Here is a 27,118-nt window from a genome sequence, read left to right on the forward strand (position 1 = left end):
ATTAAAGCAGTTATCCAAAATGTAGTGCTGCTAGCCAGTATAAACCTTTAAATCAGTCAGGAATCAAATATATATTACATATATGTTTTTTAATTTAAGCCAGAGGCCAATTATGTAAATGGGTCACTTGAAAAAAGTTTTTAAAAAAACATTTAAGGAAAGCTGAGTATTCCATTTTGCCAATGTCAAAGCCAATGAGCATCATTAGCTCGGCAAGCTTGGCTAACGAGGTCACAGGCAGAGCAAGCATTTTACAGGAACCTTTTTTAGGACGATTCTGTTGCTCCTTCCCAAGTCTCAAGGCATTCTTTTGCAAATTTCGAACAGGTGAAGATTTCATTGCAGGTGACTAATTTTTTAAGGCCGATGATGCCAGCCCATAATCATAATTTTACTCATGCAAAAGAAGAGATGAAGTGAGCAGAGTACGTGCTTGCTTGGCCAAACTCTCCGTGGAGCATGGTGGCGGCTCGGAGCCGAGTGGAACTGCTCCCTTCCCTCTGGCACAGATTCCTGCAGGCTTCCCCAGGGTGTTCCCTCAGTGCAAACCCGGGGGACCACAGTGCTCCCTGTGCCCTCTGACTGAAGGCCAAGTTTGTTGGTAAGGGTCCAAAACAACTCCTATTCACCAGAAGTAAACAGCGTTGGTGTATTATGTATGTTTGTATTACACTAACGTGCCACGCTCCCATACAAGCACCTGGGAGAAGTCCTGCAGCAGCTACACCATGACCCAACTACTTGCAGAAAAATCCCTTAGTACTGAGAACATGCTGGTTGCTCATTCTGAGCAATCCACAACAGCATAAAATTATACTTAGTTCCCCAACCATGCAAAGATGTCAAAAGACTTTTTAATGCACAAATAATCAGAGTTGCACACCCTTCTTCTGCTTCCCTTTGCCCTTTGCACAGGTATTTATGATGTTGGGCGTGATGTTTCTTCCCTCATGCATCTGCTTAAGGGTATCCTTAGAGACTTAGAGTGCATTAGCTGAATGGCTGCATATTTTAGGATAATCTAACAATACTTCCAAGATCTCAAGTACATTTGACCTTCTCCAGTTCTTCTGAAAAGAAATCAGATAACTGGAGGAAAATGAATCTATTAATTTCCCAGGAACCAAAAATTGATGATAGCAAGAAAGAAAAAAGCAAGGGCACTCTTACATCATTTATTCACTTCCACAATACCATTCAGTATCATCTTTCCAAGTACTGCTGTTCACAGAATTAACTCTTTCGATCCTGATACTCAGGTTGAGGATATTTTGCCAAGAAATGGATAAGATTATTTTTGGATTAAAGTACTATTAAGTGTGGAAGGAGGCATCCAAAACTCATCTATGTTTTTCACAAAAAAAAAAAAAAAATTAAATGAGAAAAGTTGCATCTTTTATATGCTTAACTCTAGGGAAGTAGTCAGTAGAAAGGGTCTCCTTCTGCTATACCTATCATAAATACATTAGAATGCTATAAAAATTATGGCTTAAAGAATTCCTGCACAATCACATTTTCCCTAAAGGTACACAAGGTTCAGGAAGCTGTTTCATCCTGTGTTGCAATTCATCCCAATATGACTAAACCCCTAATCTGAATAGAGATTTTACTGTTTAATACATCTCCACAAACCACGTACTATTACCTTAGAAAAACAAGCCATGTTTTCAAATAATGGCAAGATGATAAAGGTATGTGATGACAGACAAAACAGGCATCAGTCTGTCAGCATCAACAGCATGAAATGAGGCTGCAGACAGCCATAGTGAGCACTGCAAAGATGCTGGGGTCAGTAAAATCTTGTCTCAGGTGTGTTTGATGCCCCTTAACCAAAGGAATACAAGATCCTATAAAATCCGTCAAAAATCAAAAGCTGGCAAATAAGATACATTACTGCCTATACTTCACAGCATTCCCACCCCTCAAACAAACAAAAAACCCACCAAAAAACTACCATAAATTTAAGACAAAATCCAAAACTCCCATATAAAAAAAATGGAGAAAGAGAGGAAAAAAGAAGGAAAGAGCAAAAGAGAGAAAGAATGAAGGAGAGAGAGAGAAAGTGAGTAGTATTAGTCAGTGGGAGACCCAGTGCATTCCCCTTTCATGCACACGTGTTAAATTGCAGGTCTGAGAGCAGGGATGTAAGCAAATGATTTATGGCCTGATTTGCATACATGATTAAGATGTACTATATTACCTCTAAAATTGACATTAAACATCCTGACTACCAGAACTTGCATCTGAAAAAGCCGTGTCAGTTTCTGAGCTTTTGAAAACAAACTGTTAAAATCCTATCTAGCTCCAGTATCTCTGTAAAATGGTGTCCTAGCTGAGCCCTGGCCTAGTTTTCTACCCTTCTTAGTGTTTCTGAGATCAACATCACTGAGTTCATTGTTTTCTCCCTGAATGACAGAAAAGCAGGAGTTTTAGCTTCAGGATGGCTGGGTTTTCAGGGTTTGTGTTGTTTGTTTTTCTGTCTGACTTATTAAAATGTATGGGTAACCTTCCTGTAGCTCAGTTACTATGCTAGCAATATAGTGATAAATTAGCCATTTGTTTATGCCAAAATGAGCAAGGAAAGTAATATCCTAAGGCACTCCAGTATTACTGCAAGGCCAGTGTGACTTTTGAGGTACTAGGCTGAAGGCTGAGCAAGTTCTTTCAACCAAACTATACTGTAATCTTCCAGGAAATGCAATGTCTATTATGTCTTATTGCTTATAATGAAATAATAATACAAAACTAATGAAAATGAGACATATTTAATAATTCTCTAAGTAAATCCATGACATAGTTATGACAGAACTGACAGTATCAGAAAGCTCTATTTGTCCCCATAATTTTCAGGTAATAATTATAATAATGCCATTTGTTCCACTACAGATGGTCTGATGTGCATCTTTTTAAATGCAGCACTAAATACTGAATGTATTTTATCATTAAAGCCAACATTGTGGTCATTTTTATGCTACACATTTTCAACAGTTACAAACAACTGTCTCTCAAAACCTACACTTGCAGTTTTTACACTGGTAAATCTCACTGGATTACAAATTTGTCAAAGTTAAATGCTGTGTAAGTGGGATTAGGTTTTTTATATGCCCCTGAATAAACAGAGGAAGAATCTATTTTATGTGATCTTTTTTTGTCAAACCTTAAAAGCCAAAAAATGGTGTTTATATCTCCCACAACTTCTACTTAGTAATTTCTACATTTAATATTTAATACAGTGAATTCTTACTTAGTTTCTGTGGCATACAACCTGTTTTATAGACCATGTGTACCATTATAGATGTAACTGGAAAGTGAGCATTAATCTACATTAAAAGAATTTCCATTTAAAAAGGATTTTAAAAGTACTTGCTCGGAGCACTTGTAAAATTACTAATATTTTAATCAAAGAAATACAAGAAATATTTAGAGTAGCGGGCATTATGCAAAATACAAGCCCCCCAGTTTTCAAGAAAATTGTAGGAATAACACATACCACTATCTAACATCTTTGTAACTACCAGAAAGCCAATACACAGAATGTATCCATATCCTACTAACTGGTGATCCTTGCTTAAGACTTCAGAAGTCTCCATAGGGCCAAATGAGATCCACAGACCATAGTATTACAGTGACAAAACCTCAGCTAATGTAAATTGTTGTTGTACTGCTGAGGTCTCAGCTTATGCTAACTTCTGATTCACATCATTAACTTTACACATCGTAAGTAATTTGAATCACTTAACACAGTGCTTACCTCCAGACTTGCTTTCAGCCATAAATCCTTTACCGGACTAAAACTCACACAAAGTTTATAAGGCCTGTGTCAGGCACATTCTTTTTACAAGTCCGGGACCATTAAAAGGGAGGAAGCTCAAGATCATGCCAATCTAGGGTTTGCCCAAGAACCCTCCTAACTACTCTGTGGACACGATAGGTGTGTATGGCAGCGAGGCTTGCAGGGAAATTCCACTGTCAAAAGCGTCCAAAAGGTCACTGCAAGAATCCTTGGGTCACTTGGAGCAATGTCCAGCTGTATCATGTAGGATGCCTCAGCTCAGAATGGCTGGGCTACTACTACACCCTACTCCTGCTCCTGGTGTAAAGGTACCCAAGGGCGAGGCCGTTGCACGGCACGGCCACAGGAGCTGAGGGCAGGAAACACATCATGGTTTAGCTGCACACAACTTTCAATGTGAATACAGGACACAGTATTACACACCAAACCAGCAGCCCTCTACAGGTATGCAAGTACAATCTGATTTGGTTTACACAAAATAAGGAAAAAAAAGAGACAGAGGACCCCTAGAAATCAGGGATAATGTTGAGAAGATGCTGGCAAGAAAATATTTTCTGAGCAAAGAATACAAACCCATTCACATTCTTCTTAGTTTGCACATAATTTACAAGACATGTAAGAGAACTAATACAAATGAACAAATGGTATTTTGAACTTACATATGACGTAATAGTCCTTGTTCTTCTGAAATTCGAGGCCCCAGAGATTAGGACTGAACTCTTGGAACTTGATGGTAAATTTAACATCTTGATCTGGCTTGGCACAGTTGAGTAGAGGTGTATTGTCCTTTTTAATAGCACAGCTATCTGCTTGGTCTTTATCAACCATGTAGACCTTATAATATTCATATTGGCCAACAGTTTTAGAGTCCACCTTTGGGCATATAATATCCAGTTTGTCTCCTATTTGTGGATATAGTACCAATCCTTGTCCAGGAAGGAATCTAAAACAGAAAAAAAAAAAAGGAAAAAAAAAAAAGAGAGAGAAAAAAAAAGGGAAAATGTAAAACACTTGATAAGACTCATCCATAAAAGTAGCAGTTGTTGTGGATTAAAAAAAAAAAAAAGAACAAACACAGAGTTTCCAAAACCAAAATCACAGTGTGAGCAAACCAGATCTTAATAGCTTGGGCCTGACTCAAATTAATAACAACAAGATATTTATTTAGAACTTGGAAATTACAGATTCATTGTGTCTTATCGTCCTTATCCCAGTTTTGGAAACTCTAGTAGGCTTTATGTCTCTGCCAGCCACTGCTGTTTCTTCCAAATTTGGCATTTACAGCAGCTAATATAATGTCTGATGGTCCACAATCCTGTTTTTCTGCTTTGGTAATATGTTTATTATTCTTGTACATATTTTGTTAATTTTGGACATAGGAGAATGACAAGAGTAATCTTTCTACCCCCTCTTAGCAGACATGTGGGAAAGAAAACACCTAAGACTTTAGAGTTACCAACATATTAAGATGCTGATTTATATTAATAGCATAATTCAAGGGAACAACAATCACTCACCACGCTCATGTCTATAGAATTGGGATGGACAGAGATCTACCTGACCCAGGGACCCCACATACTTCTGATAAAACACTTTTCCAAAAGGGTGTACCATGATTTCTTCTCTTTGTAAGACTCCATTCTGACCATCATTATTTTAGCCTTTTTTTTTCTTTTTTTGTGCTGCAAATGACACAGGTGGGCTTTTGCTTTAGTATTCCCTAGGACTTCTCACACAAACTGGCAGTGAGCTTTAATCTTTGGGGTTAGATGAAACATTGTAACTTTCCCACATGTATTAATTTATAGGCAAACTTTACCACAAAGAAAAATATAAATAATTACTTATTTTATTGATTGATCCACAAAATGAAGAGCCTTGTTCTCACAAGGGCAAAAACCACAGCAGGCTTGTTTGTTTATTTATTTTTCTCTTCAGGATATATTTGTTCTAATTAAGGAAAAAGTGCATGTTTTAGAACTACAGCCAATGACACAATGTCCTCGAATGCAGGACTTTCTTTCCTCTTTCTCCCGCCTGAGAGCCTTTTCCAAAGAGCTCCCTTAATGGAGAATCCTGAAAAAGGACTGAAACAATTGTGGCCTAATGAACACCCTTCTCCAAGTGCTAACATTTAAACAGCACATGTAGTAAATCTAGTTTATTCACAGGCAGCCTTCCTGGAAACTTTAAATTACAGTATTAAGACCCAAGAAGAACAAAGCTGTAGGCGTCAGCGACCTCCAACCTCTGGCTTGGCTAAGGCAGCCCAACCCAGCCCACCAGCACTGGGTAGAACTGGGGTAAAACTTAATAAATTAGAGAAAGTGCTGATGCAATGCCCCAAATTTTGAATCCCTCGTTTATAACTGCTTGCTCCCATACAATGAGAGTTTATGATCTGTGCTAATTGAGCCGGATTATTTTTAATCACAAAGCCTGTGTAAGAAATATTTGTTGTGAAGCAGCACAAAGCAGGACAAAGACACATAATTACAGATTTAGGAAAAATGAACAATTAAATGTTATGGCAAGAAAAGCAACTGTTTATGGATAAATCACTGCGCTCTTTTATGCTGTGCAGCATAATTTCCAAACTATAGAAACAAGGCTTGGCCATGGCTGTGCAAGCTGAGATGTACTGGAGATGGGGCAAAGCTGCACCTCCTCCTCCAGTTTACAGACACCCCAAAGGAACAAGTTGACTACCACCTCCTGAAAGCTGAAATGGTGAAAAAAATTGAAGTAAGGTGGAAAACGCACCCTCCTTGGAGTTACCAGCCTGAGGAGGAACAATGGAGGGAGAGGCCAGCTCTGTAAGGTTGCCACAGAAATGATGGAAGATCCCAGCCAGCAAACATTCCCAAGGGAGCAGCACGGATTCTGACTCAGGCTCTCTAGGATCATCTCCAACCAGGCAAAGGTAAAGGGACTGAGTGAGCTTCTGAGCCGACCTCGGTCAATTGCAACTGACTTTACCACCTTTTCTGACCACAGCCTTATTTACTTTTCTCCTGTGTTTACCAGAAAGATGAAAATTACTTGTATTCCACCATTTGCACGCCAGGACAAAGGCTGGTCACTGAAAAATTCCACTACCAGCACTGCAAATATTCCTTCTTGCCAGGAATTCTTCTTCAGGTAATGGCAACGTTTAATATGAAACGTGTGATATTTCTGAGGACTGGATCTTCGTTTTTAGATAATCAACTTACATTCCCATGCATAATGAATGGCATTCATAAGGTTAGAAACACACACCAACAAAACCCACTGACTCCAATTTTAGATTTCATGTACATACATGTGTGTAACAAAGAAGCAGCAGCCACATCTGCTCTCATTGCAAACTCCAAGAGCAAACAGGATGGGTTCAGAAAGAGCGTGCCAGGCAACCCTCAGAAACAGCAACCAGAGAGAAACTGCACTTGTGTGCCCTGGTTAAGTAGGCAGGAACTGCCCCATAAAAGGTAGAGGACAGAACCACCCCCAGCAGACAGCTAAAACACATTTTACAAGAGCTTTAAAACTACAGAGTCGTTATGCTTTACAGCAGGGAAATATTCTTGCTATGGCTCTGAAGTCTCTACAGTTTGAGAACTGTTAACTCTCCTTCCACTTGAGTTTTTGAATTTGGAGGATCTAACACTGGTGGAAAGAAAAAAGAAGAAAAAAGGATGAAAAATGAAAGGATTAATCTGAGAACTTGATTGTATTGAAATTTTTTCCACTTTGCCATTTTGACCATGACCTTTATGAGAAAGATATTTTTTCAATTTCCTTTCCTTATTTTCTTACAACAATAAAGCACAAATATGGATGGAGTGAATAAAAAAATTTCACCTCATGCATTGCAGTTCAACCACAAAATTTAAGAGTGGCTGATTAGTTGTAGGCCTGATTATTATCCCTTCATTTGTGTAATTCTTTTGCTACTGTATTTTCATAAAGACTTTAAATAAATCTTTTGCTGGGTACTAAGCATTTTCTGAAGCTATTTATTAAATGTCAGGAGGATTAAGACTACTGATTTTTTTATCCTATTTTTTAAAACCTTCTATTAAAGAAAAGAGGACAATGTGCATTCAGCCATGGTAGAGGTTAACAAAAACCTGAGGATTAATCCTCAATCTTTAGTTCTGCAACTGCTGATGTAGCCTTAAGCATTGAGGGTAGCATCAACGCTTATGAAATATTTGCAGGGTGGCATCTGTAAAAATCAAGTTAATGAGCTGGCTTTAAAAGTCGCATCAGAATGTGCCTTCAACTAATTAAAAAAATTCATTATTTTTTTTCTCCAAACAGAAATAACATAAAGGCTGAGCAAGAAGTTTTCAGAATCCTGTGACTGATCCAAGGAGGCTGCTTTGTTCCTGTGGCTGGGTGGGACAGTGAAATGTTCTTTGAGCAGTCAGGGTAGCAACAGCACTGGAACTATTGCTTTCTACAAAAATCTAACTTTATAAGTTGCTGCTTCTTAGCCCCAACTGGGAAACCTCCATACCAATATAGGCTCTCGTACTCCAAAAAAAACTTAGGAAAAATGCTTAGTGAGTTTCCTGACTGATTTCTGTCAGCAGCCAGATACTGTGAGACTTGAACATTCAAAGAATCTTGCTCGCAATCAATAATCCCAGTGCTTACTGTGAGAAAGTACAGGAAATTATATTAAGTACATTGAAAGCTCTACAATTAAATTAATTTGCCTTCTGTCTGGATAGAGATATCTTCTTTTGGATACAGGGAGCATTTTTACTGCCAGCCCCAAACTGGTGTATTGTGGGTGACTTTTGACATCTGTGAAAAGCCCAAAGATGTGAATTTCTCCCACACAGCCAACTAGTCATGAGGTTATCAGGTAACAACAACATGCAGAGTTCTCAAACCTTTTTAAAAATAAGACTTATATCAGAGCAAAAATTCATATGACACATGAACAGAAAGCAGGAACAGAGTAGCCTATTTCCCACTCCCAACAATGTTACAAAAATTTTTTGTACTATACTGCTTTTAAAGCCCAGCATTTCCTGGCACTAATGTACCTTTACTGGTCAAAGTCCTAGAGAAATTAAATTTGATTGTAAAATTTTACAAAAATTAAAATTTATATTAAATACAATTTTCAACTAATTTCCTAAGAATCTATCTGTTTAGAGAAACTTGGCACATTCCAACATATTAAATTATAAAGGAGTTTTCCTTAATGATAGCCACTCAAATCTACCTCTTGTCATAATAGTACTCTCAAAAAAATTGGAGCTTTATATATCAGCACTTTTTCACTGAGAAAATTCTACTATTCCTGCAGACATTTCTGAAACTCCAAAATTATCAAAAGGTAAAATTCTTAGAAGTAAATTCCAAATGAGACTTTCTTAACCAGTACAGACTGATGTAAAAAATGCTTTTCCCAACTTGCAAAACTATGTATGTACACACATACTATAAACATATATATGCACAATTAGATTTCTATATCCCAGTAATTATAAAATAAATGCATTTTTTATAAAGCGTGTGTTAGTTCTTGTTGAGAATCTTGCATATTTAACTAGGGAAACAGTGCCAAATTTCTGTGCTTTAATACCTTACCTGAACTAATTGGTGTAGGCAGTTAACTTAAAATTAATGTAACAAAAATAACCCTAAAAATGCGAACAATCAAGATACTTCTTAAAATGCAGCCTGAAACCTCCCGTTAAGGAATCCTACCCACTTAACTTTATGAAGTTTAACTACCAATCTGACTATAAAGTTATTAATTGAAAAGTTTTATTAAGGAAATGTCACAAATACTAACAACACAGTGTGTCAAGTCTGTTACTTGTACAAGTGCAAACTGAAACAGAATACAGAACAGCTTTCCATGTACAAGTCCTTACTGTTTAAAAATAATGGTCATTAAATAGTACAACTATTCATCATCTGACTTTTGGAAAATCAACATCATTCATATTTTGAGTATCATTTTGTCCACAAGAGTAGTATTTAAGCAAGGCAAAAGTCCTACCAGCCTCATGCAAAGCAAATAAAAGTTCTAGGAAAAGGTCCTAGTGAGTTTAGTGAAGTAGAAATGGCCTAATCACAGCCTGCTGAATGACATAAACCCCAGTTAACTGATTTGCAAAGACTTCAAACAGAATAAAATAAAAAATATAAAAAATAGACCAATGTTCTATGCTAAGACAGTTCTTTGCTTCATGCAGAGTTTCCACATTAGTTTCTGTTATATTCAGGATCCTATGCAGAGATACCTCATGTGGATATAAGGTATACACCCAGCTGTAAACCTGAGTCTTTTCACATTTTGCAGTGATTTTATAGGACTGATCTTACTCCAGATTAGGCGAATTAATTGAAGGTGAGTTCAGTGAAAAGAAGGTCAATGACTGCTGTGGAACAGACAGAAAAACAAGCTTCACCAAAAATTAAAAAAAAATGTTTATGTGGAATTTCTCTCTCAAAATGGGTATAGAATTTGGTTAAAAAGAAAGGCACTGCTCTTAAGTGAAGACTTTGCAAGAAAAATTACCATAGTTTGACATGGTAAGAAGGCAGACTGGCTTTATACACAGACTAGCAAATGGAACTTGGAAAACAAAAGAAGTACAGCATTTCATATTATTAAAATTATTTTAAGGGAGTTTTGAAAGGTACTTTTTCTTGCCAACACAGTATTAATAGATTATTTTAATAATGTAACAAAGCTTTACAGAATATGCTAAGTAGGCATGTTTTTTAATTTAAATAAAATTTAAAAAGTTTAATCTGCTGACCTTTATTTATATGTAACATTTTTCCACACAGTTAATGAAATTATTCATGTAAGCAATGAACTAAATGTAATTCAAACAAATAAATATAGGAATTCATGCTCATCCCTTGAGATCTTTAATGTAAGTCCCACATTATACAAAGCCAGATTATAAAATACTATAGCACAAGTTTCTAAAACTGCAGCTCTCATACTTCTCACTTCCACTGCAAGAGATGAATCTCTTTTCTGGGGGTTCACGCTCTCCTGCAATAAAACCTGCACCAAGTCCCTAAGTGTTTTGAAACAGTACACTGCAAATGTAGCCAAACTCCATCCTGGCTTGTGGAACACCTTGTCCTCACCCATCCTCAGACACAAAGGAGTCCATTTTCTTTCAGGAAAATGCATGTATTGCACTAAAAAAAGGGAATGGTCAAGGGTTTACATTGTTCAGTCACCACTATGGATACAACAGGGTAGTGGTGCCACCATTTCCTGTGTCTCAAGGAGCCACGCAAATGGATGCCATTCTTAGTGCCTTTTCCTGGACCTATTCTTACCGAAATAAATTGCAAAACTTCCATTGACTTCAGTAGGGCAGAACAATGCAAAATATTTACAGCTGAAATCTTAATAACCTACACAAGAATGATTCTGCGGCATTACGGTGTTAACCCAAATTTTTACATAAATGGGGAACGAGGAGCATTTATGAATTTTTTCCTGTTTTGGTTAGCAATTCATCATGTTACCTTTTGCAGAATACTAGAGGAAAGCATTTAGAATACAACAAAGGATTTCTAATAGGAGCACCCAGCTTCCACTGTACAGTGGCACTCACAGACACTATGCCTCTTCAAACATGTCAGAAAATGCTCTGATCAGTCTCCTCGATAGTTTCATGAGTTTCCCCTCATTCAGATACCTCGTGACTGTTGCTGATGCAGAGATACAACTTCTTCACTCTGTTCAGCTTAGGGCTGTCACAAATCTAAAGGTCCCTTGCACTTGGGAGAGTACAAAACCAGCAGCTAAGACATAAGATTTAGCAAGAACCTTACCCTTTTCACTCTTCACATAAACAGAGGGTCATCTGCAGCCTGGCAAAGAATACATCTTACTGGAGAAACTCTTCTAAGAGAAAATCTGGTTTCTTAATAGCTGTGATGTATGAGGTTACGGATGTAATCTCTTTCCGTGGAACAAGCCAATAAGCCAAAGGAGGTGCAGTAGATTCTCCTTCAGGGTTACTCCAGTCCTGGGCTCAGGCAGAGGTAACCCACTATGCAGTTCCTCTTCAGGGGATTGTGGCATCTCCGAGTAACCAAGGACACCAGGACTCAAGGACACCAGGAGCCCCCTCTCCCCATCCCACCCAGCCAAGCAGAGGCAGCACCCTGCCTTCAGCCCCCCCAAAGCACAGCTGCCATAAGGGGTTTTGCTGTAAGACAACGTATATGTTTCAACTGGATGCCATCTCTGCCTGAATGAGATAGTTCACTCTTGCTGGAAAGCTGCCCCTTTCCCTTGCTGCTCATCTCTTCACTCACCGAGCAAAGCAAAAAAACCCCTGCTACATAACTAAAACCTTCAGACCGACTTGTGCTTTACCCAACTTACTCCATCCCCAATGTAAATCCAGGGTGCAAAAAGAGATGCACAGTTTTCCTGCTGTAAACACATCTGCCTTAAAAAACAAACAAACAAAAAACAAACCTGTTTTTTTCTCCACAATGAGAACCAAGAGCTGGCTTAGAACACTTACCACAGGGTAAGGCTTGAAATGCTCAAAAGATGTACAATTCATTTTTTAACAAGGCTGACAAAGGAATTTTTTTTTAAATTATACATTTTGTATTCAGTTTTCATACATGACCTCCACATAAAGCACTATTAATAGCAATTAGCTTTTTGTATTATTGTGCAGAAAGCAATTACTGCTAGGCTAAAAGTACTTAAAGCACTTGAGAATTCTGATCCATTTACAAAATCAATTCTGGTTACCATAAAAGAACTGCTAATGTGCTTCAGGACAGTCTCCTAAGGAAAAAAGAAGAAAAAAAAACCCCAAAAACCAACAAAAACAAACCAAACAAAAACCCCCCAAAAAACCCAAAACAACAAAAAAGCAACCAACCACCTTAGATATGACCAACATGCTATTTTAAAGGGTATTATATTAACATTTCATCAGCATTTAGAGAAATAGGAGCCCTCACCACAGTGATGGGCTTACTCAGCTTCAGCAAAGAGGGGCTCACTCCTGCAATCATTGCTCTCTCTCTTCTCATGCACAAGCACAGAAATGCACACAGCCACGTTCTCCTTTTTATTGCATTTCAGCAGAGACATACTTTCAACACAGAGTTTAAAAAATGCAAGTGCCTGCAGTGGAGAGCAGCAGCAATCTGTATAAATGGCTTATTCTGAGGAATTTCTGAGAGAGAAAACACTCAGTAGGTGCATTGTGATTAGTTGCTCTTTCTAGTTACCTCTTGACAAATGATGCATGCGGGTCTGGATGAGAGCCCAACTCTTGACCCATGCCACCACTACACGCTTTAGTACTTCAAGCAGAAACCCCTAGCCTCAGCATTCTTTTCATTTTGTTTTTCCAGAACCACTGTGCTGGTAAGGCACAACATGAGAACCAGACATGATTAGCAAAGTTGGAATTCTTTCAGAAGTGCTTCTTATAGCTATGTCCTAAATATATCTGAGGAAAGCTTCCTGCCTTTGATTCCTTCCAAATATGTAACATCTTTCAGGACAGAGTTAAATGACAGAGCAAACATTGTTCCCACAAAGCTTAATGTAACACTCTGGGGACATTTATAAGGCTTTCAAACAGAAGATCTTCATGTGATCGTTATTTTAAATATGGGAGATTATAAGACTATTGACAAATGCAACTTTTGCTACAAAAAATACCTTTAAAAAATAAACATTTTTGGATAGCACTTTACTGCCCCCTTTTGCACTTTAACATTAGAACAGGTTTCAACATGAACGTCTCTGAAAAAAGCTGTGAAGATATGGGGTTAGTCGACAGGGCATCCTATTTATGAACTAGTAAGACTATCAGGCACTGCTTTGGGGACATCTTCCACTTGCCTACATGTAAACACACGAACCATCTAGTTTTCATTGTCCCTAATCTAACAGAGATCAGTAACGATCTCGGTTTAAATTACCATTTTCCATTTTAATCTGCATGCATATTGGCACCTGGGAAAGAAGGGATATTGCTCATTAGCACTAGTTGTTTCTCTAGAACGATTTTCTAAAGCAAAGATCATCTGCAACTTGAGTGTGGTTTTATTCATCGGGAAGAGAAGCATGACAAAAGGCTTTCCCCTCTGAGGACATTCATGAGCAATCCCTTAACTGAAAGGATGGGTGTATCCTTCAGAAGAAAACTTCACAAACTGGCAGGCAAGAATATTTTCATGATAGGTGAAGACAAGAAGCCTAGACATTCAAATACCCTGCAAGCCTACAGGCATAAACTCGTTCTGCAACTCCACACTGCAATTACAGTCAGTACAGAATCCATGTATGTCTGTGTGTCCACACATATCTACAAAAGGTAATAAATCTATAGTCTTCTGGGCAGTTATTTACAAAATACTAATTCATTATGACAGAGCCAGAGGGGGACCTGTTCTACCCCAGCCCTCAGCTTCCATTCAACAAAGTCCATGTGCTGCTTCATACACTTATATTTAAACTTAATCCATTTTCCTCTGTCATCCTACAATTACAATACAAGTCACAATAATATTAAATTTCACTGCCTACAGCATTGCACAATTGAACCATTACTGTAATGAAAACTGACTCCCTTTGATATTAACACTGGTGTTTTCTCTCATTTGCTAGCCATGGAATACAGGAAGAGACCAATGTTGTTTTAATTAAAGAATTGTTGTTCAAAATATGCTACTGGGAATATTAAAGTAGTTCTTTGCTCTTGCAGCAAAGATAATCAGGTATTTATATGGTTTGGATTTTAGAAAAAAATAAAAATAAAAAAAATCTGTGCCATGAATTCGGCGTAACACAAAACCACTTCTCCACTTGACTTGTGCACACAGAGGATGGGTGTGCCAAACCCAAGAAAGATGGAGCTTTGTTGAAACGATGCAAAGCAGTAGTTAGCATGGAAAGAAAAGTCAAACCAAACCATGTGTGCTTCTTGCACAACTCACTAGAGGCTTTGCTTTTAGAAAGCTAACAGAGAGCAGCTGCCATTCGCCACAGAACTACTTTTCAAAAAGGCCACTGTAAATCACAAGAAACAATAAAACCAGATTGTTCTATTGCTGTGCTATTCTGTGCTCTTCCCCACCGTTCCTATTACAGAAACAAATCTTGTGTCAGCCACAATACAGGGATACCAACCAGAGCTTGCAGTCTTCCTTCTCTTAACTACAATTTGTTCACACCTGTGCAGTCTTGTTCCAAGACACGCTCCAAGCAAAGTCTATAAAAGAGGGCGGGGACTGTCTTCTTACTTGATGAGACATTAATAATCAGTGATTATATCTCAGATTCAGAGAAAAAAATTCAGCTGCTTTGCAGTTGTTAGAAAATACATTACTTCATACCATTTGCCTGCATAAGGAAACCCTGGAAGCTGTTAACTTTGAGGAAAAATTATGCCAAATAACAACAGCATTGTGTGACCAAAACTATTTTGTCAACTCACTGTTATGCAAAGATTTTTCAGAATCCAAATACATGTCTTTATCACTCCTGTACTTCTTCCTTTTCCTCTCTATGTGAGAAAAAGTGACAGTTTTCAGGTGGGAGTAAATTATGTTAAATAAAGACTTAAATGGGAGATCTACAATCAGTCTGCACTTGTATCTCACATTAAACCCAAGATTCATTGACTCACAAGCATGGAGACCCTGCATTCTAACTTAAATACAAACTTTTCCAAAGTTTGCCTGACTTCTGGAAGCTGAGTAAAACCAGGTGACCACTGTCACCTCCACAGCAATAGTCATATCTGACCTAACAATAACCAGGTTTTGGCTCGCTGCAGGATTGAGCCTCTTTAAGCTAAACTCGCACTGGAGTAGTTGAAAATCTGTAAAGGTCCTGAGTCTATTGATCATTAAATCAGACACCCTTTATCCCAGGTGAAAGAGACCATCAGAGGACTTCAGCAAACAGCCAGGGTGAGTAGAAGTTCCAGCCATTCCATTTTAATTTGCTGACTACTGACAAGCTGCACAAAAATTAAGACTTGTTCCAAGTGGAGACAGGGCTGTAGCTTCTGACATCATTTTATGATATTAAAAAAAAAAAAAAAAAAAAAAAAAAGAGGCTTCAGAGAGATCTGTATTTGTCCAACCCCAAAAAACCTTTTCGCTCTGGCCTTGGTTCAAGACAGCTCATGCTTAAATTCGTCTCGCTTCAGCAAAAATATTCAGCATTCAGCACATGCTTAACATGAGCTTTTCTGAATAAGGACACAGCCAGGAACTAGCAGCACAGTACAGTCTTGCTTGCCTTGCTGTCACACACCAACCCACGGAATGGAAAAGACCACCATAAGCAAATGAAGATTTGGCTTTTGTTTTTCTTCAAAAAGTGCATGAAAACTGTCTGATAAAAAAATAGGAGAAACAGTAATTACCACTAAAAACTATCTCTTTTGAAATATTTATCATGCATACTAATAATCTTGCCTGCCAACATGACCTTCTTTTGTTCAGCTAATCTGTACAGCGTGGCAATACCTTTGAAAAAGAAAAGTCAAAAAGCCCTAAAGGTCAAGTGTTGTGCTGTGATTAAGCTAAACTGCTTCTGGACTAAACTGAAATTAATTAAACATGAAGAAAGCAACTGAAGTGTGGACAGTGAATGCTATGGGATCGCAAATCCCCAAAAGGAATCAAGATGTTCCCAACATCAAATTTACAGGTACAGAAACCAACTGCTGCTAAGGCAGTAGTTAGGCAGATGGCTAGCAACAGCAAAAATGAAAATATGAAAAGATGCACTACTCAGAAAGTCAGAAGCACAGTTATATGTGCTTTCACTAGTGCTTGCTACATAGGTTCCTTAAACAAACTGCTTCTAACTTGCAGAACATCAAAAGCCAGATGGGCCTTCCTGAATGAATCCGCAGGCAAGGAGCCAGGATTCCCGTTTGCTGCAGAAATAGGCCTGGGCTTGATTTGAGTATTCTCAGCTCTGACAGGCTGGAGTCTGGCAGAACTCCCAATACAAAATAAAATAGCATTCAATTGTGACTGGGCTTTAACTAATAATAATAATAAATCTGAAATACCTCATATTTAACTTGCACTTCCCTTTACAGTGCATTTTCCCACTGTTATTCTTTGGTTTGGGTACCTAAGTAAATTCAAACAAAAGCTAACAAAACAGTAAGAAGCAATCTGCAGCATCACAGATTTTTCAGCTTGACACATCATTCCACCATCTAACCTACCCTCCTGTATAAAACAAGCCATATAATTTCTCATTTTCTGTTGATGTGTAAAACTTGGTTATTCTTTCAAGTACGCAGCTCCGTATCCTAATACATAATGTTCTGTAAATCCTATTTAAACCATTAACAAGAAGACATTTTAAAATAAAACTATAGGTAAAAAAAAAACCAAAAAAAAAAAAACCATCTTCTAGTTATGTATATGCCATACATCAGGAATGATTCACCTAGCAACATAATCCTCTACCAGCCTTTATCTTTTCTGGATCAGAATCTACATTCAAAACCAGAAGAAAGCGTAGACTATTACATCAAAGTTTAAATCAGCTGCATTATAATTACCATGCTGATACCGCAATAAACACTGGGTGTTGGCTAGCCAGGATTGCCAAAAAAGATAGAGGTCCTGCCCTTATTCGCTGTCTTTGACAATGTTTATAATAATATCAAAAAGAAAGTTCTCTGAACCACAATTATTATGGAAAAAAAAAATAAATTCTAGATGTTTCCTTTCCTGGAGTATAATGATAGATTTTCATTATAAGAAAAAAAAATTTGCCTGTAATGGAAAACCATTTGCAATGTAAGCCCTTGCAGGCTAATGTAATGCTCACTGGAACCACTGAAGGTATTTTCATGGAGTTCAACGGGAGCTGGACAGAATATTTGAACATAGTTGCTATGAGGTAGTAAAATAGAAATAGCAAATTAACTACACAATATTCAATATGTAATTTAAGATTATCTATTTTAATTCTGCATTTAAATGTGCTTGAAAATCTCTGGAAATCAGGCTAAGATTAAACATGAATTTACAAGCACAAACCCCCCAAATATTTCAAAATGACAAAATCAAAATGAAGACACTTCAAGTTTAGGCAACTTGTGTGTGTGGCTTTGTAGTTTTGAATTTTGAAGACCTATCTGTCCTTGAGGGCAGAGGAAGAACGGCAACACTGTTTTTAATTCTGCCATTTTGTTTTCATACTTGGCTTTCAGAAACATACTGAGCGCAATGTGCTTGTTTCCTCAAAGCCTCTTTGCTGGGTTTGGGTTTGGGTTGGTATTGTTTTGGTTTTTTTTTTTTTTTTGGATTTTTATATTTGGTTTGGGGTTTTGGGGTTCTTTTTTCCAATTAGGGGACAGAAGTGCAAATCGCAAAACCTCTCTGTTTTAAGTACATTTTCGAGTTAATGTATGTCAGGGAAAACTATTTCAGGAGAGAGGAACCTGCAGAGGATTCTCTATGAGAACAAGGAGACCTGGCATGCACTGCCCATACAGAATTACCCCCGCTCCTTTCTGTGTCCTGCCAAACCCACCGAGCCTTATCTGGTACATGTCTGAAATGTGACATGACAGGCAGGTTCGAAAGCTAAATGTAGGATAATGGTGAGCAAACAAAGGACATCGGTTTTTGCATTATTTCTTTAATTACTTTAACCCTTGTTCGAACAGAAAGCATAAGGCCAGAGTAATTCAGCTTCTCTCTTTGTCATTTGCCTGCCATAAATATGCACCAGTCTGCATTTGAAAAGCTGAAGGAGGCCGCAAGCTTGCTGGACATTTATCATGCTCTGTTCCCTGTTAACAAGCAAATACTTTAGTTGAATGGCCCATTAGCAATCATTGTCAAATGCAGAATGCAAGGTGCTTGGATGTGACCGGCCTGTAAATTAGATGAGGGTGCCCCTGCGCTTTGCAGAATTTCAGCAAATGAATTGGATCTTTTGATATAGATTTGTGAAGGTTAAGCTGGAAGAGAGGAAACGTATTTGAGCATTTCAGGCCCTGTATGTTCTGTCAATCTCTTCAGCTCCCTATATGAACTTGTTTATTTTTCATTTGTTAAATCGCATCAGAAGCTTGACAGTTTGGGGTTTGGACTTCACTTTTCAGGCAGAAGTGTGAAGCTTTCCAGCATACTACGGGGTAGGATAAGAATGATAATTTTAAGCATGTAATTAACATCTTAATAATAATAATAATTTAAAAAAAAAAAAAAAAAAAAAAGCCCCACCAAACAAAAAGCGAACTTTAAAAGTGTCCGAGCCAGTGCCAAACAAACAGCATGAATTCCATTTTGCCGAGCTCATCCCAGGCTCATTCCCGCTAAAGACACAACTGTTATTGTAGACTTCAGTGTTTTTCCCCTTACGTCTAGACTCTGCTTAACAAATGCAGAATGCTTTCATTCCGCCCCCCTCCCCAGAGCAGACAAATGAGCAGGCAATAAAGTAAATATTTCTCGTTTGAATCGTACCCCCGATCTGCAATGTAATGCCCGGTTTTAAGTTGTGGGTGTTTAGGTTTGTCAGTTGGGTAGAAAAGCAAGTCTTAAGTATTTAGAATGCTCTTTTCTCTTAAAAGGCAAGAAAAAAATCCAAGTGGATGCACTAGAAGAGGTATTTTACTACCTTTACAGCTGCAGATCGCTTAAAATAAATGACAAAACAATGGCTTGATTGTTTGCCAGCTGAACCCAAGGGCCTGACAGCAAACTCATCCCAATGATTTTTAAGTTGAGGCAGAGGGGCGGGAGCGTAGGCAGATGCTTATCTCATTCATTTCTAGATTTCAGCCTGCCTTTTGGAAATAAATACCACCTAGAGACTAAGCCGGGTCAATTTGGTTATCTGCAACCTTATTGGTAAATAGCAATGAATGCTGTTCTCTTTAGAGCTGTTGTTCTGCTTTGCTTTTTGGTCGGGGTTTTTTTTCCCCTTTTATATGTTTTCAGGGTGGGAAACACAGGAGATGCTGAAGTATCACCTGGCCAAGGCACAGACAATGCAGAGTGTTTATCTGTGCTGCTCCCACAGAGTGGGAGATGGAGACGACAGCCTGGAACACAGCTGAAATCAAAAGGCCTCTGTTTTCTTTCCAGATAACCCCATTCCTACCTATCCCCTCTGCTCTCTGTTCCTTGCCAGCATGCTCCTGCCCGAAGCCCAAGTAGATTAAGGCAACAAACCCCAAGTGCAGCTAATTCTTCAGAAAGGCTGATGCTGGGGCAGGAGTTAAAAAGGAAAACCTTCCACACCTAACAATTGCAGGCAGCCCAAGCTTTAATCGGTGCCCATCTCGGCAGAAAGCAGTAAATGAAATCTATCTTTACCATATTATACGCCACCAATGAGCAAGAACTGAGCAGCTTTTCTTTACTGCTCTAACCATCCCAAGCCACAAGTAGGCCTTTCATACTTCCTAATCCCGGCCCCCAAGTTTTGTGCCGTTCTCACATAATACCTTACAGCCCGGAGCAAGGCCCTTAGTTTCTAACACCCCTTTCAGAGACGTGTCATTTCTAACATCAAGCTAATCTATATGTTGCCATGGTATCACCCTTTATCTGCCTTTACATCTTATGAACTGCATGGATTTACCACATTATTTTTATCTGAAAGACAGAAAATGGTGGTTTTATTGCCATACAATCAGATTACTGCTGCTAGTTTCTCTATGCCTTTTTACCATACTTCAATCAAAAGGGATCAGTTTCTTTATACTCTGCCCTTGATTTACATTACATCTGTAAAGACCTAGTCTGGGTTGTAATCCCCTTATTAACTATGACCAGGGTTGATTTGCCTAAAAATAAAAGCAAATTGTGTCAGACCTTTTCACTTTGTTTTTGATTCGGAACTACAAAATGGATTACTAAAGAAATCTTCAGAGTTCACACGGCTAGTATAGTACTGAATTTAAAATGAGAATTAAACAAGTTAAACATGGGAGCTGTGTCAACGGTTTACATTTTCCATCATGGGAGAAAGGCTGAACTGCGTTTGTCTTTGTGTTCTCCAGCTTTAAAGAGACAATGAAGCCACAGGAGTTTTTCCAAGCTCTTCTAACACTGTCCATTTGCCATCCTCCCTTCCTCTGCTTTTCACGCAACTCCCCCCCAAACTCTTCTCCTTTGCTTCTCCCTCTCCGCCCCCCAAGAAAATCTCCCCTCACTCAAGACAACAGTGTTCTGGTTATAAGTCTATATTTGGTGGCACTACATATTTTAATCAAAATATTTCAAGCAGTGTAACATTCCTATTTAAGTTTCCACAACGCCTCACAAAGAATGAGCTCATAAGCAAATCCATGTAGATGTATGATAAATGACCAGAAAAACAGGTTTCTTTATGTCAGCAGCCAAGGTAGGCAGACATTAGGCACACATGAATAACATTTTAATCACTATTTTTTTCTCAGAAGAATACTTTCTTCTCATTTGCAACAAGCAATTTCAAGTACTGCAGGTTGCATGACACAGGAAGACCAGATCCTCCAAAAAAAAAAAAAAAAAAAAAAAAAAAGAAAAAAAATCCCCAAACCCAGCCCCAGCCATGGCTTCTGCACTGGGCTGAAAGGCCTGTCGCTGCCAGCCTGTCACAAGTCACCTCAAGTCCTCTGCTGACTTCCCACTACAGGAACTCTGGCTGAATTTGAGACAGTCCTGAACGTCACACCTAAAGCAATGTGATCTCCTTACAATAAAACAGGAAAAAAAAAAAAAAAAAAAGAGAAAGGCATTCATTCTTGTGTGTGGGAAGAGGGAGAACTTAAAGTGATTTTAGCTTGACTTTTAGTCACTACCTTTCTAAAGGCAATTACTTTATTAAACGAAGTGAAATAACGTAGCACAGCTTACAGATAACATGCTTTAAGATAATTACTATAAATAATATAGCAATTATACTCCACATATAAAAGGCTGGGGAAAATAACCAGCTCAAGAATTTGGCCTTCGGTTTATTCTGAATTCATTTTGCTAATTCACTTGTGCTTCGGAGACCTGGCTACAAGTGCTAGAGATATCAAATGGACTGGAAGCCACCACTCATTCCTTGTGTTAGCATGCCAAGTGTCAACAGCTATGTTTTGGGTACAATTTAGGAGCATGTGTTTAAATCATTTTAACCTTCCACTCCTGTTTCTTCAGCTTGAGGCTGTAATTGCTGAGGTTAGAAAGTGTGGTCTCATGACACAGGACTCCCAAATAAATTCTTGTCTAGCTGAGAAGCTCCCAAACATGTTGTGAGATATCGTTTTAGCAAGCTCTTTGTGCTCTGTCTGGCTTGCCTGTCCTGTGAAACAACGGCTGTCCATTACCTACAGTTTATCATCCTGACAAAATGTGAGGAATGTGGATGTGAAAGCACTAACAATTCCACCCCTGGTGCTTTCTCTTTTTTTTTTTTTTTTTTTTTTTTTTTGTACTCTCTGTATTAAACCCGACAAGATTAACCCAAATGCAAACTGCAGAGCATAGTTCAAGGGGCTATTCAATCGGTAGTGAATGTGCATTTGTTTACCTACAAAAATAAGAATTTCGGCTACAATGAGAAGCAGGCTAGTCTATATGCCACTGAATAGACCATGTAACAGGGTCATCAATTGCAGTTTATTTTATCAGTTTCTGACAAGTTAGCATTCATTCAAAGGCAGGCTGTGAAATATCCCATATATAACTGGCTATCAGAGGGAGGGAAAAACAGCTATATAATCTAACTTAATCAGTGTCAAAGGCACCACTTGTGAGGATAACCTTCCACTAGTCACCAAGGAGAACAGCTTTACTCACTGGCCTACAGCATACAGGGAACAGCGTCACTTAAGACATAAGCAGTACTTTTTTTGAATGAGATGACTCTACCATTTGGCTAAAAGGCACCCATCACACTGAGGGGCTGTCCTGTGTACCAAAGGCAGTGCTGAGCCCTTCTGAGGTGAAACGAAGGTAAGCTACGCTATCTATATACATTGTTTTTCTTGGCAGAAACAACACAGGCAGAAAGTCCCCCCTTAAAAAGTGTCAACAGGAGTTAAGTCTCCAGAGTAATTTTTTAATGTGTTTTCAGGATCATGAGATCCAAAGTTCTTCAGATGATAAGTATGTAAAGTCTGCCAAAACAGTGATGCTTAACCTCCTAAGCAATAAAGCCCCAGGTATAATTATTTTATGTATGTCACTTAAAACACATCTCTTGTGATCTGATCGAGGCAATGAAGGCAGATCTCTAAAATGGGAAGGAGTGGGGAGAACAGGGGAGGGAGCTCTGTCTTCAAACAACTATCACATGCTCTCCATCCCAGCCAGCTGCTAGAAATTACAATCGAAACTTCAGTGCAAAACCAATTCAGTGTATGTATTCACCTTAACCTAAAATTTATTATGTCAAACTTTATATTAACCTAACAACTACTACCGGCATTTAATTGCCTACCTGTTCAGTAGATTTATGTGTTGAGGCTTTCAGTAGAGTTAAATGCACACCTTCCCTGAATAAATTAACCAGCACCAAAGATAGTTATTACTTCAAACCCAGAGAGGAGCTTTATTATTATACTACTACAAGAACCATTCAGCAGCTTACTTCTCCAGCTAACATGCAGCTTGAATGCAGAGTAAGGACAACCTGTCTAAGAAGAAATTATTCAGTATCCTTCAGGCAAACAATTGTGACAAGAATTAGTAAGAAATCCTGCTCAGAGAAGAGGAGCTATCTCACCGGCAGCAGTATCGGTAATGCATTTGTAAGCTTCCTCAAACTACGGGCCTCCGAGTGGCCTATAAATCACTAGCCCCAGCAATTGAAAAGACTAATTTTAATAGTGTACTTCTTCACTGTGATTAAGCCTCAATGAATCACTCAAGAAAACTCAATTACATCAACAGCAGAACCTATTTTTAAGCGTGCATTTAAGTTGAAAAAGTAATTAGATATTATCATGAGATCTACTATTAACAACATCCAAACCTTTTTTGTAATCAAATAGTTTAGAGTTAGCCAAATGGAAACACAACTTGTATTTGATAGAGGAAGCATATCCCCAGGCACTGTAAGATGGGCTGAATTCAGCTGCTCGGGTATTTTCATTTCACTGATGGCTAATAAAAGCTATCGAGGTAAGTTTAAGAAGGGAAAACAGGTTGGAGCTGGCCGGGGAGAGAGGCAGGCCAGAGCAGCGGGCTCTTCTGCTTTGGAAGAGTGACCTCTGTAGGCATAAAGCCATCGGGGCTGGGGATGCGAAAAGTCTTCCCCTTCCTCCAAGGCTGAGCCCAGCCTCTTTTCCACCAGCACAGCAGGCCCACTAATGCAATGCAACCCCGGCTCCTAGCCTTTGACTTTTCAGATTTCAAACTGCATTATAAAGCCCACTTTACAACCGCACAGGTCGCTTTATTCTCCGATGTCGTGTAGGCTTTAGCTCGGTAGCATAATAAAAGTGCAGAGCCAGAGACTGGAGCTAAAGTTTTATTTTAACCAGCTTCCCACCTGATGTGTATATAAAATGATAATTTGTCACAAAATACTAGAAGTAAAAGCACTGAACTGAGCAGTTCCACTGCATTCCTGTCTGCTTCCGTCTGGTGTGGTTTTGTTTGGGGTTTTATGTGTGTGTTGGTTTTTTTTTCGTTGTTGTTGTTTTGTTTTGCTTTTTTAAAGATGAGAAAACTTTACCAATCACAAATCTTACAGATACAGCTAATATGGTCATTATTGAAAAATACCAGCATAAATCTTTAAACAGTTTTTCCTTTAGTGGTTACAATGGTAGGTACTGTAAAGCAGGACTACTATATATACCTGAAATGCTACTAATTCAAACTTTGAAATCTTCACTGAACTCCTAGAGATCCCTCCACCTACAAAGAATTAATCCCCAATTCAGGAAATGCTGTTTTTCTTGTTTCATCACCAATAGCATATCCTCTAAAAAGTCCCCCCAGGAAAATAAGATGTGTAGTTAACTGGATTTAATAGAAAATTGTAAATTCAGTTAACACAATGCATTTGGGTATGCTTTTAAACATATATAATTTAAGATATTTCATGAACTAAGAAAATACTTTAACCCATTGCTGGTATAAAACTCCCCAAACTCACCACAGACTATTTCTTCCGATCATGGTTTTTGTTTTCTAAAATAGTGGGTTAAATCACAAAAGTTCAAAGGATTTCACAACTGAGCAAAGCTAACCTTTATTTTGCATGTTAAAAAAAAAAAAAAAGGGGGGGGGGGGGGGATGAAAAATTAACAATGATATTTCATCCCTGACTCAAGACTTTAGAAAGCTGGCCCACTTTCCAAAAAGTTCCTCTTTCCAACAGCAGTAATTTTGTATGTTTAAGTAAAGAAGGTGGGTTGGGTTTTTTGTGGTTTTTTTTTTCTCTTTTCCTTTTTTTAAGGATATGCTTCTATTTTAAGAGTATGCTTCGACAGTGAAGTCCTGGGAACGAATGCACTTTTTTGCCTGGGTTTGTTAATGAAGAATGACACTAAATGGTTGTGTGATGGGTAATGCTTAGTTCATTACTCACTGACATGTGCCTTGATACCATCAACTCCACAACCAAATTTAGCCCTGTTATAAGCAGATGTAACTTCGCTGGAGTCAATGGGATGGGTTTGCATCTGCAGACGGAGAAGTTGAAGAGTATCACCCCTTCCTGGCGGCGCAGCGCAGCCCAGCGCGGCCCGGCTCCACCGGCCTCCGCCGCTGCACCAACCCCGGAGAGGTGGCGGCGGCTTCACAGGAGCAGAGCCCGGACCCCGACGCAGGTTTCTGGCTGCTGCTGCCACCGCCTCCTCCATCCCTCCCGGGACCCTCCCTCGGGGGCAAGCGGCAGCGGGGCAGCTCTGCCGTGACACGGACCACCGGACCCGAGGAGGGCCAGGTCCTGCTGCCAGCCCAGCCTGAATCACACCCCACTCCCACACCCCCCCGGCCCCCAGCCCCCGGCAGCCGTGCAGCTCGTATCGTCCCCAGCCCCATCCCCGTGGCTCCCGACGGCAGCGGCACCGTCTTTCCCTCCCCCCCCCTTCCTCCCCTCCCACCCCGCGCAGCGCGGCGGAGGGAAGCATCGGCCCCCGGGGGAGGCGGGAGAGGGATGGAAACTTACTTGGGGTTGGAGGAATTCCAATAAATGGGGTCTAAAACGATGGACCTCGCCAGTGTAGTTCTGCATAAAACCATCACGACTCCCCAACAGTACTTCCAGGCGGAGGCGTCTCGCCTCCGCGCTGCCATGGTCGCAGGCGGCACCGAGTCCCTCCCCGAAGCCTCGCCAACTCCGCCGCGCGGCTTCCCCGCACCTGAGCGGCAACAGCAGGGTGGGCACCCGGTATCCCCAACAACCGGGACGGTTCGAAGAGAGAAGGAAGATTAAAAGGGGGAAAAAAAAAAATGAAAATAAAACACACGCGAAGGGTCGACGATGCACTTGGCGAGAGCTGAAAGCAGATCTTACTGAGTCATGTATGCCACTCGCATGTAGGAAATTCTCCTGCGAGGTAAGATCCAAGCTACCTCCGAAGTAACAAGAGCAGCAACACAAAATAAAATGCAAACGCCTCAGTCCTTCCTTTTACTGGGGGTCTCCCGGCTGCCTTCGAAGATGCCACTCAAACTGCCAACTCCCATTTGGATCCAGTGCGCCATACACGTTCACAGTGTCTAAGGCTCGAGTGAAAAAGGAGTAAAATAACGTAAAAGAAAATAAATGGTGGTGGGAGAAATAAGAGGGCTGGGGGAAAGGGACACAGCTTCAGCAGGAGGCTCCTCCTGTGTGTCTCTCACTGCTCCCTGCAGTTTGCAATCCGCACCAGCCTGGGCTGTTTCGGGGAGCTCGGAAGCAACCGCGAGTCAATAAATCCACTCCGAGAGTCAGCGCCCCCGGTCCCGGGGAGGCGCATCCGCAGGGTTCCGGCTTCCCTGGGGGGCACTGCTGTCCTTCTCACGGGCAAAGACTCCGGAGCGGAGCAGGGATAGAAGAAGGGAGCGAAAAAATAATAACTGCCAAATAAAATATTAATTTAAAAAAATTAAAAATAAAAACAACAAAACAAGAGGAGGGAGTCGCAGCGTCAAAACGTCCCTCTCTCTCTCCCGTTGCAAGATCCGCAGTGCGCGCCGCGGTAGGATGAGAAAACCCGGGCGTGGGACTTGCGCGGCCGCGCAACCCAGCGCGGAGGAGAACGAAGGAGGAGCGGCGCCAGCCGCGGCCGTTCCCACCGCGGCGCCTTCAACCCTCGGTGCTGCTTCTGCTGTTGCTGCCGCTGCTGTCGCCCCGGAGAGTCCCCGGCGCAGGAGCGCGGC

The 27,118-nt window shown here is 39.8% G+C and overlaps 1 protein-coding gene across 1 annotated transcript in view; it reads right to left on the reverse strand.

Annotated features, from left to right (window-relative positions):
• The window catches only part of EFNB2 (ephrin B2), a 42,719-nt gene extending 15,601 nt beyond the window's left edge, over positions 1–27,118 (reverse strand). Inside the window, exons 1-2 of the mRNA XM_071742838.1 lie at positions 25,923–27,118; positions 4,453–4,736 (exon numbers count right to left, since the gene is read on the reverse strand). Of these exons, the coding sequence (XP_071598939.1) occupies positions 4,453–4,736; positions 25,923–26,050 (412 nt within the window). The 5' untranslated portion in view covers positions 26,051–27,118. The remainder of the gene's footprint in view (positions 1–4,452; positions 4,737–25,922) is intronic.

Source organism: Heliangelus exortis, chromosome 1, assembly GCF_036169615.1.
Source record: "Heliangelus exortis chromosome 1, bHelExo1.hap1, whole genome shotgun sequence".
Classification (NCBI taxonomy): Eukaryota; Metazoa; Chordata; class Aves; order Apodiformes; family Trochilidae; genus Heliangelus; species Heliangelus exortis.